Source organism: Cupressus sempervirens, chromosome 1 (genome assembly GCF_028749045.1).
Source record: "Cupressus sempervirens isolate cs-2001-9-10 chromosome 1, ASM2874904v1, whole genome shotgun sequence".
Taxonomy (NCBI): Eukaryota; Viridiplantae; Streptophyta; class Pinopsida; order Cupressales; family Cupressaceae; genus Cupressus; species Cupressus sempervirens.
Window position 1 is genome coordinate 636,374,208 of NC_143118.1, and position 12,854 is coordinate 636,387,061.

The 12,854-nt window shown below is 35.7% G+C and overlaps 1 protein-coding gene across 6 annotated transcripts in view; it reads left to right on the plus strand.

Annotated features, from left to right (window-relative positions):
- Positions 1 to 12,854, plus strand: part of LOC149579537 (transcriptional corepressor LEUNIG-like) — a 119,563-nt gene that overhangs the window by 60,396 nt on the left and 46,313 nt on the right. For all 6 annotated transcript variants that reach the window (XM_089833716.1, XM_089833732.1, XM_089833720.1 and 3 more), the window contains exon 10: positions 10,556 to 10,882. In XM_089833716.1, the coding sequence (XP_089689842.1) occupies positions 10,556 to 10,882 (327 nt within the window). The remainder of the gene's footprint in view (positions 1 to 10,555; positions 10,883 to 12,854) is intronic.

The following is a 12,854-nucleotide window of genomic DNA, read 5'->3' on the forward strand; positions in this document are numbered from 1 at the left end:
AAAAGGTTAAAAGAGATCACATTTTGATTGTTTTGTCATTTGCTTGGTTTTGTTAGTGAAGTTGGAGCTTGTCGTAGCGGGCTGGGATTTTCATTTTTCAAGAAGAGGAGGTGATTTTTATTTTTTTTTGCTTTCAAGAGCTTGAGTAGGGGTTTGAGCTTCCATTTTGTGCACCAAGTAAATATAAAACTCTTAATGCTTCCATTTTCCATTTTAAAAATAGATTTGCAGCTTGAAAAGTTTGATTTTGAATTTTTTTTCTATTGTTGCAGCTCATATTTACATTGCATATTTAAATCTCAAAACAAAGCACAATGAGCAACAATGGGAGTACTAGTAGTAGTGGTGATGAGGAAGAAAATGTGGTTGGGGGTGATGTTGCTAGTAGTGGGACTAGGAAAAGAGCTGATCCTAAATCTGATTTGTGTAAATGTCCTTCCACCATCATGATATTTTTTGCAAAAGGTCTTTTCAATAGGAAAAAAACTTTTTCTCCAATATGTCACACCCAGGCCAAAAGATAAAAAGAATTCAAGAGGGACTAGGGTGTGGGATTGTCATGTTTGTCTTGATGATTTTAGGGGCAGTTATACAAGGGCGAAGTCATACCTTTTAGGTGTTGCATGCCATGGAGTCAAAGCATATCCTGACTTGATTGATGAACAAAGATTAAAATGCCAAAGATTGCACTTAAAGGCTGAAATAGAGGGGCAAAATTCGACAGTGACATCACCATTTATTCCGTCACAATCATCTAGGCATATGTCATTCACCATTAATACTAGTGGCAGCTCTACTGAGTCTAGAGGGAAGAGAGAGATGACTAGTGGCGAGGAGGGCTTGGTGGAAAGTATGTTTAATGCACAGGCAAAAGAAAAGTGTGAGGCATCCATCGGTGGATTCTTTGTTGCTAATGGTATCCCATATCATGTAGCCTATTCCATTTATTTTAAACAAATGGTGAAAGATATATTGAGTATGAATTCCTCATTTGTACCCCCTGGTGAGCATAAGCTACAAACCACCATCATAGAGGATGATTACTCAAGGGTTGCGTTGTTGTTAGAGGATATGAAACACACTTGTGTTAGGATAGGCTGCTCTATTATGATGGATGGGTGGAACGATGTTAGACATCGACCACTCATCAATATCATTGTCACATCCCTTGTTGGCTCTTATTTTTTGAAAGCCATAGATTGCTCAGGAAAGAAGAAGGATGCAAAATTCTAGTTCAACATTTTGAGAGATGCCATAGAGGATGTTGGGTTGGCTAGTGTAGTACAGGTTATCACAAATTTTGTACCTATGTGCAAATCAACCTGTTTGATGATAGAGGGTGCCTATAGGCACATCTTTTGGACCCCTTGTGTTCATGCCTTGAACAATTCATTGAAGGACATAGGGAAGATTGAATGGGTGAAATAGGTAGTGTTAGAAGCTAGAGAAGTGCAACTGTTTATATGCAACAACCACACTTCATTTGGTCTATTCAGGTCCTTCTCTAAGGAGTTCTTCGAAATTAGTCGAGAGAAGGTATGCCAATTTTAATTATAGTTTATTAAACAAATGGTGAAAGATATATTGAATATGAATCCCTCATTTGTACCCCCTGGTGAGCATAAGCTACAAACCACCATTATAGATGATGATTACTCAAGGGTTGCGTTGTTGTTAGAGGATATGAAACACACTTGTGTTAGGACAAGCTGCTCTATTATGATGGATGGGTGGAATGATGTTAGACATTGTCACATCCCCTGTTGGCTCTTATTTTTTGAAAGCCATAGATTGCTCAGGAAAGAAGAAGGATGCAAAATTCTAGTTCAACATTTTGAGAGATGCCATAGAGGATGTTGGGTCGGCTAGTGTAGTACAAGTTATCACAGATTCTGTACCTATGTGCAAATCAACTTGTTTGATGATAGAGGGTGCTTATAGGCATATCTTTTGGACCCCTTGTTGTGTTCATGCCCTGAACAATGCATTGAAGGACATAGGGAAGATTCAATGGGTGAAACAGGCAGTGTTAGAAGGTAGAGAAGTGCAACTATTTATATGCAACCATCACAATTCATTTGGTCTATTCAGGTCCTTCTCTAAGGAGTTCCTTGAAATTAGCCGAGAGAAGGTATGCCAATTTTAATTATAGTTTACTTTTAGTTTTATTTAAGTTTATTTATAATTGTTTCAAACTTACATGTGATGTTTTAAATCATAAATGTTTAACTATAGTTTAATTTATAATTGTCTCTATAAGTATTGTGCATATTTCATCTTGATGGAGAGGATGATTGAGGTGTATGAGGCCCTTGAATTGATGGTGGTGAATCCAGAGTGGGGACAATGGTCCAATTTTAAGTCCTCCGAAGGAAAAGGAGTGGAGCAAAGGATCCTTGACGAGAGTTGGTGGTCCACAATGAGGTAAGTTGCTGATTTTTAAATTTAATGTTAGTCTTTTGCTTGCTGATATTCATACTAACACTCTTAAAGATTTTAAAATTCTAATTCTGATTTTTTATTTTTGTTTGCATATTGCAGATATATTTGCTCTGTCATAGCACCCATTTTAGATGTCATTAGATATGCTGATACTAACGCTCCTAGTTTGAGAGAGATACATCAAACTATTGACAACATGTCGGGGAAGATGAAGAGAATTATTACAGCAAAAGATCCTACATTTGGGTTTTATGAGGAGCATATCAAGCCTATTGTGACACAGAGGTGGAACATGATGAATACCTTGCTTCATATAGCAGTTTTTGCTCTAAATCCCAAATGTTATTTATAGTTGGTGCCTCCCATGTGATGATCTCGACGTATTGGATGGCTTCACAAGAGCCATTGATAAGATATATTCAGCTCGAGGCCTATACTCTTTGTGCACAGTTTCTTGACTTCACCAACCTTCGTGGCCCGAACTTGGGTAAGCCACAAGCAAGGTTGGATAGAGTGGTTTTGGCACAGAGGGATCCTACTGGATGGTGGACTTGGCATGGGAGAGATACACTTGAGTTAAAAACTCTTGCCACTCACCTCCTTGCACAAGTGGCTAGTTTCGTAGTTGCAAAGAGGAATTGGTCCACATATTCATTTATCCACTCCATCAAGAGGAACAAACTTATTTTTAAGAGAGCGAAGAAGCTAGTAATAGTGCATCACACTCTTCAACTTGCGAATCGACAGACTCTAGAGTATAGGTAGACACCAGCTTTGCGGTGGGATGTTAAGCCTGAGGATGTGGTCTAGATAGATGAGGATGACACAACACCAGGATTGGTTGGGGTTTCATTAGATGAGACTACATTTCTTGTGGAGGATGATAGTGAGGAGGACTCTGATTTTGATGCCATGGCGACAGAGGCAGAATAGGAGCAGCAATTTGCTTCATTTTTCAATGTTTTGTTTTCTTAGTTCTATGGTGAACTTGAACATGATGATGATACATTGATACTTTATGGCAGCCCTCTAGCCTTTAGGCATATTTAGATTTTTTCAGTTTTTTATAATATTGTTTATTGCTAAACTTGTATTTAAATATTTTTGTTTACATATTGACAATTGAGTACTGAAATCGGTTATTATTCGCTAGATGACATTCAAATGTTGTATGTTAAGGTTCTATAATGTTTAAATGACATGCATTGTGCTTAGTTTCATATGAATGACATGCATATTTGCAAATTTTAGTCTATATTTTAAAATCTTTGTATATATATATATATATATAACCATTCCCGTTTGCCATCCCCCCTCTTTCCCAAAATTGCCAAAACAATTTACTGTCCGGAAACTCGTCCTGCTGTCCCCAGTTGTCCCCATGCCGGAAACTTGGGAGAAAATAACAAAACACCAAAGGCTGAGAAAAGATGTTAACATCAATGACAACCATTAACCTTACATTCTAACACAGATTCATTAAGTGTTTGGAGATTCAAATATAATTGTGAAACAAGTGAGCATTAGTGCTAGATATAATCTATCCAATTTCCAAATATTGAATGATGATAAATGTATTCTAGACTTCTTAACAAATGTAGATGTATTCGCAACTCAAATAATTGATAAAGTTGAATTTGATCTAGAGGAAATCATGTCTTTAGAGGGCATTATGCAATTGGAAAGAATTTTTTATTCAGATAGGTTGGCTATGCTCAAGTATCTCAAAACAAAAGGAAGTGGGTGTGGAGAATCATATATAGGGACAAAGGATCAGCTAAAAAATGTTTTAATTGGAAAAGTTTGCACACCAGAAGAAAAGGCTTCCTCAAAGTTATGAAATAGTTTCCAAATGTCAATGCGTGGAATTATCAAGATTTCAAAATTTATGACCACTCCATTGTTGGACATACAATACCTCTGTACCAAGTGTTGTGTTTACTAATGGTTGTATCTTAAATGCTTTATCATTCTAGGCCTTAGTGGAAGATCTTCTTGGTGTTGATAGATCTTCATGGCATGCAATATTTGGTGGATTGTGGTGTTTGGGTGGATTCTCGTGTAGTGTATGATTTATATTTCGGTCCTAATAGTTTTTCATAACATGTTCATCTTAATGGTTGGCACCAAAGTTCGTGATGTTGTTGCACAACACTAGTTTGCTTGATGAGCGTTGTATTGGTTGAGGCAATTCACATCTCATTCTTATCATGGAATGTTTTTGTGTTACCTACTTCAAATATGTTCTCGTTGATGGGTTTGAAGTGCGTATTCGGTATAAATAAAGTATCGTCTCAAGTGGATGAATGTTCGTGAGTGTCCATAGGTGACCTTGTGAATGCTTGTATTGGTGCTATATGTGATGCAAGTGTGAATGAACTTAGTTGATTTGAGGTGCATGCAATAGCAAACTATGTTGTAGAGGTTTGACAACCATATTCAGTGGGTGTTCTACTTACATCTTTCATTTACTGGCTATAAGCCTATTTTGTATTGGCAGTGAACGCTATTGTATTTTTTGAGAATAGCTTTACTAGTAGTGAAGCCTACTGGCATCACCCTTTTTTGCAGTGAGTATTATCAACTTTTAGCCTTGTTGTAAAAAACACCTCAACTGGTGTCACCCTAATAGGCGTTTTTCATTTCATGAAAAAATGTTTCTATGTGGTTTTTCCCAAATTGGGTTTTCCATGTAAACCCTAGTATTGATTGTGCAAGTGTTTTAGTGCATTTTCTTATCTTTAGTATGTAGATTTAGTGTGCTTTAACCAACAAAACTAAAGTAATGGTTAATGGTTGTTAAAAATTTAATGACAATTGAAAAGTTTGAAGAAGTGTGTGGGAATAACTGATTTCTCTCCTCTTAGTTATTTGACCTATTCAACACACCACTCCTTTATTGATTGCTAATAATAAGCCAAGAGTGAGAGCTTTGTATTCAACCTTATTATTATTGCATAGAAATTGTAACATACCATTTTTTCTAAGCTAAAAGTAGAAACATATTCTAAGGTAATATTCGATTTCATAACAAAATGATATAAAGGTAGTTATATTCGTTACTTCATTTAGTAGGAAAACTATCAACTGAATTCATTGTATAAGAATACGTAAACAGAAGTAAAGCAACAACTCATTTCTAGTTCACATGGAAGGGAACTATTATAACTTCCATATCTAACTTCTACCAATACATTCGATAGGAACATCATGCGGAAATACACACACACACACATATATATCTCAAGAAAACATTAAATTAAGATAAACAACATACAAAAGATCAAGAGACATACATGTATCAAATAAAAGTGGCTGTGTTGTGCAAGCCTCGACATTTGGTGAAGAGGAGAAGCATTGGCATGGGCTTAACCTCCCAACCGCGGACCTTAACTTATCCTCGCACAATTTCATATGAGAAAGGCTCTCCCTACCTTGGGGTTAGGCTTGGGACACCATGGTTCCGCCACCTGAGCATCCTGGTGTTGTGAAGGTAAGCAACAAACAAAGCAGTGGATACCCTCTATCAACCTCCCCTTTGTCAGCCAACACTCTGACCTCTAGTAACCAATTTTGGAAAGCATGCCACTAACCTAACTTGGCCAAGGATTTAGATGGGTATTATATGAGCTTGATCACCCACCGCTCAACTTGACAACCGGAATATAATTTGGACAACCGTGAGGTGTCTCGGTATATGCAGTTTAATTATTCATTTACTCTTGTTTACTGAAATTCAATTATTCGTGCATGGATACTTCTCCTCCTCACCCATTAATGCTTGACCTTCTTGGTCTTGGGTGTATCCTGGGAGATTTAGAGTCATGTATAATGCAATTTTAAATTTAACAATCAGATTTATTTCACCCAATCTGATCTTATCTCAATGGCATATGGACAATACCGTTGTATAAATCAGATCGATGCCTCATGTTATATATTAGTGCTAGCTTCTTTTTTATTGTACAAAGTATGCTGTTTAGAAATGTGCTCGATCAACATTCATAGTGGTGACAATCTGTTTTATGACATTGCAGGTCTGTATGATTGTCAACACTTGATAAGCAAGGTAATAAGAGAGATCAAGTAGTTTCTATAATTTCTTAATCATCATACTATGGCATTTAGTCATGGCCAGTATTGCTTCATCCATGATTGAGGATGCATATTGATACTACAGTCATTCAATTACATTAAAGATAACCATATTGAAACAACTAGAAACAAAGAACATATGATAATGAAATATGAGCAAATGGTTGTGTGATTTGAGAATGGTATTTATGCTCTATTTATTGTGGCTTGGGATCATGAGCTTCAACGTGAAGAATGGATTCTAAACTAGTAGAAGAATAGCGTTGCTTGACTTTCAGCTTGGGATGTCACGATGTGGGATAAAGAATAATGGAATACTTTCGATGGAAGTTGCAGTCTGCTTCTAGTCGTGGGTATGAATTCTTTGCTAGATAAAAACTTAGAGCCAAAATGTGAAAAGAGAAGGAGAAGAACATTTCTCCGTAGCAGGGAATGATTTAAATGGCTCACTTGCACGCTCCCCTAGTTACAAAAAAGATAGTGGCGGTGCATAGCTAGCCATTGGTATTAAGTCACTCCCCGAGCAAAAATAAATTAAAAGGAATATAAGCCGATATGAAAGTGGCTGTCGCTCATCAATATGGAGCCAATATTAAAGACATAAGGATCATATTTTATCATGATTTTCATATCTATTATATTGGCATCATACTATTTATTTCATCTCTACTTGTATGTGCATATGTACACACACACACATATGCGTGAATTGGATCATGTAATTCCCTTTATCAACATATTGATTTATGCACATCTATATATCTATAGGTGCAAGTATATATATATGTATGTAGGTGCAAGTATAGATGTTAAGATAACATGGTGTCAGTATATTTAAACATACATTTTGGTGACACCTCAAGCATCTAAAATATATAAAGGTAACCAATTTTATGTTTTTGTATATGTTTAAAGATTTTTTTCTGCTAGTAACCAACTGGGTAGCTCATGGTTGTCCAAGGTATACTTTGTGTTTCCTAGCTGTTAAATCCTTAACCAAGATGGTTAGAGTGCGTACTTGATGGTCAGTCAATGGACCTTTTTGGTGCCCCATTTCTTAAATCACGTTTAGCAATGCTTTTCCCCCTTTAGTCTTCTCCTCCATCCAAAAAGAATATTTCCATGATAATAACATATTCCTTAATTTTAAATCAGGATAGCTATAATCAAAAGTAATTCATTATGGTCACAATGACTAACCACCATTACCACTCGAATCTATTTTTATAATATCTTGAAATATAATTATTCATTCTCAGTTGAATTGTAACGAACAACTAACATGCCATAACATGAATCAAAACAGTTAACCATAATTTCCATTTCACAAGATTATAGCATTTGATTGTTTTAATTAACCAATTGTCATTCACATGAAAATACAATGGCTATAAGGCTATTTTGAATGAGCAAAAATTTGGGATGTAACATAAATCGTATTGTGTATAAAAATGCATCTCCTGATGTGCTGATCAACTTGTAGCTTAAGGGGCTTTCTAATGATTGGTTCATAAAGCACAACACTTGGTGAAGGTTTTGCAAATGGGTTTGCAAGCTTTAGGTTTAACCATGGAACAAGCTCCGTAGTTAAGCACACTCAGGCTGGAGTAGTACTGGGATGGGTGACCTCTCGGGAAGTCCCGGTGCTTCACTCTTGTGAGCATCACCTAGACCCAATGAGTGCTAAGTGTTCCATTTATTCTCATGAGAGATGGATTCATGTTGAGTCACTACTCATGGGTCAATGAGTTTGACTCAAAATCACACAGTTAAATCCTAATAGCAATATCACAATTTGACTTGCTGTGGAAATTATCTCCTACTTAGAATTCTCTTGATCTTTTCCTCACCAAGTTTAACAATTTGAAATTGAAGCAACACTTAGCCTTTTGTTAAAAACTCACATCATTTTGCAACTTATATTTTGGACAAGGTTTGGGATTGTGCAATCAAAATATATCAAATTTTGCAAGTGTATGGAAATTTCATTTGAAGGCAATTCAAGATTTTCACTAAAGTGCTGGATCCTAACTTGACCAAAGGACTCATAGACTTTAACTCTTAGATTTGTTCAAACTTCACATTTCATCAACCTTGACCAAACTCACTTCCAAGCCTAGACCAAACTAACGAACTACCCTACTGCCAAGGAAAAGGAGGGGCTCCCTATTTGCAATGGGACTATGGTGTGAAAAAGTAAAAATAGCAACGATACCCTGTTTGTCTACTGTTTTATGCAAGATAAAGAGTTAATTCCCTATAGGTGTTTCATTCTAAGTAGGTGTTTTGGCAGTGGCAAACCTAAATCCAACTTCATAGGATTTTTTTTAAAGGTGAGAGTCTAATTCTTTGTCAACAGATGCAAAGCTCCACAAAGTTTCAAATGATGGTGACCATTGCTAACATGAGCAATTATATTATCTTCACCTATTTGTTAATTGGAAACACAGAGTTTATCTCTTAGGTTTTTCATTCTCTGACGATGATGTGCTCTCTTATAACTTTTAGAAAACAATATGTATTTTTAATATAGGGCTTGATATTTTTAAGATTCTTCACAAGATCACCAGGGGAAGTGGTATCCTGGACTTCTGAAATCAGGTCATCAATTTTGAGAAAAAAGGATTTGATGGTTGTCAAAATCCAGTAAGATTTCTGAGTTTTAGGCAAAACGAGTTCTTTTGTATTGGCGATGACTATATAACCTGGGGTTCACTGGGAATTCGTAGATTTATGAAGTTTCAAGCTATTATAAGATTTAAAAGGAAAAGGTAAGTAATTTCTCTTTTGCTGAAAACAAATTCAAAGGGTTTCTAGGAACCTAGCAGTGAACTCCTTGTGAAAACGACCCTCGGAAGCAGTCCTTTTCACCAGACCGTTGATAGTGGTCACCTTTTTTGAACATAGGTTTTTTAGAAAACTGTTGGCCACTTATTCAACAATTTAACAGAAAAGTACAGCTAGGCTTGCAACAGTTTCAAGTCTGGTTTTGAAAAGAAAATCTGAACTTAAAAACTTACACATATCAGCTCTCACTTGAAAATGGCAGTTGGCTCTTGACAGAAATATGTCTTTTGATTTGGTAGCAGTGATTCTTCCTTTCTGCTCTGTTAAAATCTTCATTTCAAGCTTCGTTCCTCTAATACCACATTTTGGAAGAATAGAATGCAGAGAGTTCGATACAATTGGCTGCTGCACTCTTCCATTGTGTGGCTTGTATTTATCTCTGAATGGGAAAAGTATATGGTAGTTGTGACTTTAAATTATAATTAGACATATATTACATCAATAATATAAACAATAAATGCCTGTGTATAAAGTGTAAAATCACCTGTAATGTTGTCTTATATCTAACAATTGTCTTATATCTAACAATAGATTAAAAGTAAGGCATCAATGTTTTGTGGGCAACTGTATATAAATGAAGATTGGAACTTGGAACTTTTCACTTGCAATGATACGAGGGCAACATTATTATAGTTTTACAGAGACTTGTCATTCTGTTGAGACACTCATGGACACATAAGCATATGTAAGAAATTGTTGGTACAATGCAGAGTAATCAAATCTGATTTAAAGATGAAAAAGACAAAAAGCATGACCTGTAATTACAATGTGCACATGATTTTGACACTCATTGTGTATCGTACGGACCAGGACACCCAACATATGGACTGAACCATGTGCTTTTAAACTTCGAGCTGAGTCTGCAATTCTAATAAAGAAGCAGTGAACTTGATAATCCCATTATTTCATGCAACATGCTTTTAATTTTATTAGATCTAGTAGTTAGAATTTTGAAGTATTTAGTATTTGAAGTCTAACTTAAATCAAACAGGGCAATTTAAGGAAACAAAGAAAGTAATATAGAGTTTCCAACTAGCTCCATACAGACTTATCATCAATAATTTTATCTTGAAACCTGTATCTTCTCTATGATTATTTACTTGCACTCTTCTCTATTGTGCTACTGTACCAAGATTGTGTCATTTTAATATTCTGTCACCTTTGAATCCAGGGTATAGAACAGATTCGATCAGGTCTTCTACAGTCCCATAAATCATTTGTTCAATCACCTCGGTACCAACAATTTCAGATGCTTACTCCACAGCAGCAACAGATTGTGCTTGCGCAAGGGAATTTATCATCACCATCGGGTGCTAGTGTTCTTAATGAAATAGATAGCAGGAATCTTCGGATGATTTTTAGTGGCAGAAATGCTCCCACAAGCAAGGATGGTCAGTCTAATGCAGTGGGTGACATCGCTAACAACACTGGTTCTCCAATGCAAGTTGCATCTCCACTTTCACGGGGCGCTGCATCTGATCCAGATTTTCTGTTTAAGGTAAGCCTATTTGTCTAAGTTTTCATTGGGTAAACCCATGTGTAATTTTCTTGTCTAGGGTATGAAATGATTATTTGAATGTATACGCATATACATAGAGATTGGATCTGGGAATGATGACGTAGCCAAGAAGCAGCGTTGAGGGAGTGGAAAACCCCCATCCCTAATTCAAATACAAGTGGCATCTTTGTCAAGTTAAATAAAGTAAAATAAAGGCTGTAGTTTGCATTTAAGCTATATAATATTTTTGGAGAGTTTGCGCAACTTTGTTTTGTATTACAAACATAGCTGATAGGATTTAATTTTATTATGAGTGCATAATCCTATGGGCATTTTAGAGTAACGGTTTCAACTTTCAACAAATAAAACTTGAAGTTCTCTACCATTGGCTCATCTCTTTAGAACAGGAGAGGCAAATGATTTACTCTCTGTACTATTCTGACTAGTTACATTGTTGTCATTAATTGAAATGCTATTACACTTTCTGAAAGTAGAGGAATTCATATGGATATAGTTGACATTGCTCTGGTGGCTTTTACATTTTTGTTTGCCTTAGAATTCAGGGATTATTATGATTAGTAGTTCTGCGATTGGTAACTAATTTTATTAATTGCTTTAGTCAAAATGATTTTGAGATGATCTCTCATTATGTATTATAATGATCTAGTAATATTGAAATATGATTGTTGGATATGCATAATGGAATGAATCCTCAGCTGTTTAAAAAAAATAAAAATTCTAATTTACTATTTATGGAATATGAAGTAGATCTGGAACCTATGCTGCTAAGTGTTGCATTAATCAAAAGAAAACTTACGTTTTCATGATTTCATTGAATGATTGTGAATTGATCAGGTTTAATACGTATCTGTTCTTAGAACATTAACTTATAAAACATTTATAAGCATAAACAGATTGCTTATCGGTAGCAATGATATATCTTTTAAGGTTTCCAATTCAGCATAAAATGAACTAGAAAATGAAGTCTTACTGTCTTAGAAAGAGATTTTCAAATTTTAATATCTGGAAAAATAGGTTTTCAAGTACCCTGTTCACAAGCACACCTATGTCTGGTGCAGATTCTACATAATTTTCCTCTTTTTAGGGGCGTATAAGTGGTCGTGATTCATCTGGCTTTTTAATATTACATATCTAAGAACTATTTTGAAGGATAAGAAGGTTGTTCATTTTCTTAGTTACACTTTTAAGAAAATCATTCCCTACTATTAGAATGATCTATATTGCCTTCTGTTCTTTTTGACAATCTAGATCTTATCGACCTATGAGCCTTCTCCTAAGGATACAAATCAGTTGCTTTGACTCATTACTATTGTAAATTATGACTAGAAAGGTAAGAGGGATTGAAATGAACAATGCAATAGCAATAGATGCAAGGATATTTACTGCCCTGTTTGGTTTTCCTCTTATTTTACGATAAGTCACGATTTGATTTAATTGTATATAGATGAATCTCCCTTCCCTAAACAAAAATTCGATTGAATCTTTATGGTATAAGATTTGTTCCATAGGATTGGGGTTCACCACTTAGTGTGTTGGTTAAGTGGTGGTGGTATTATTGTCCCCACCCAGTTTCAAACCTCCGCTGGGCCATTCTGATCAAGGGCTTTTGTACCTTTGCTGATCCAATGTGCTTGTCAGTTTGGGCCTCAACTTTGTAACAAGGGGATGAGGTCCACCAATTGGGGCCTCACTGGCTCATAGCTTCAGGTCAAAAAGGCATTTCACGCATCATTGATCCATAGGATCAGTCTGAGAAATAGAATCTAGCCTATTTGACAAATTCTTGCATACAAACAAAAAGCACTACAAATAATGATCTTCAATTCATATTGGACCTAGAAATTTGATTCTAAAAGTGATCTCACTGCCTCCCTCAATAGAGTTCCAGCATTTTTATCGCTAACAATAATAGCTGTTGACATGCAAATTTGTTAAATATTGCTGTTTATGG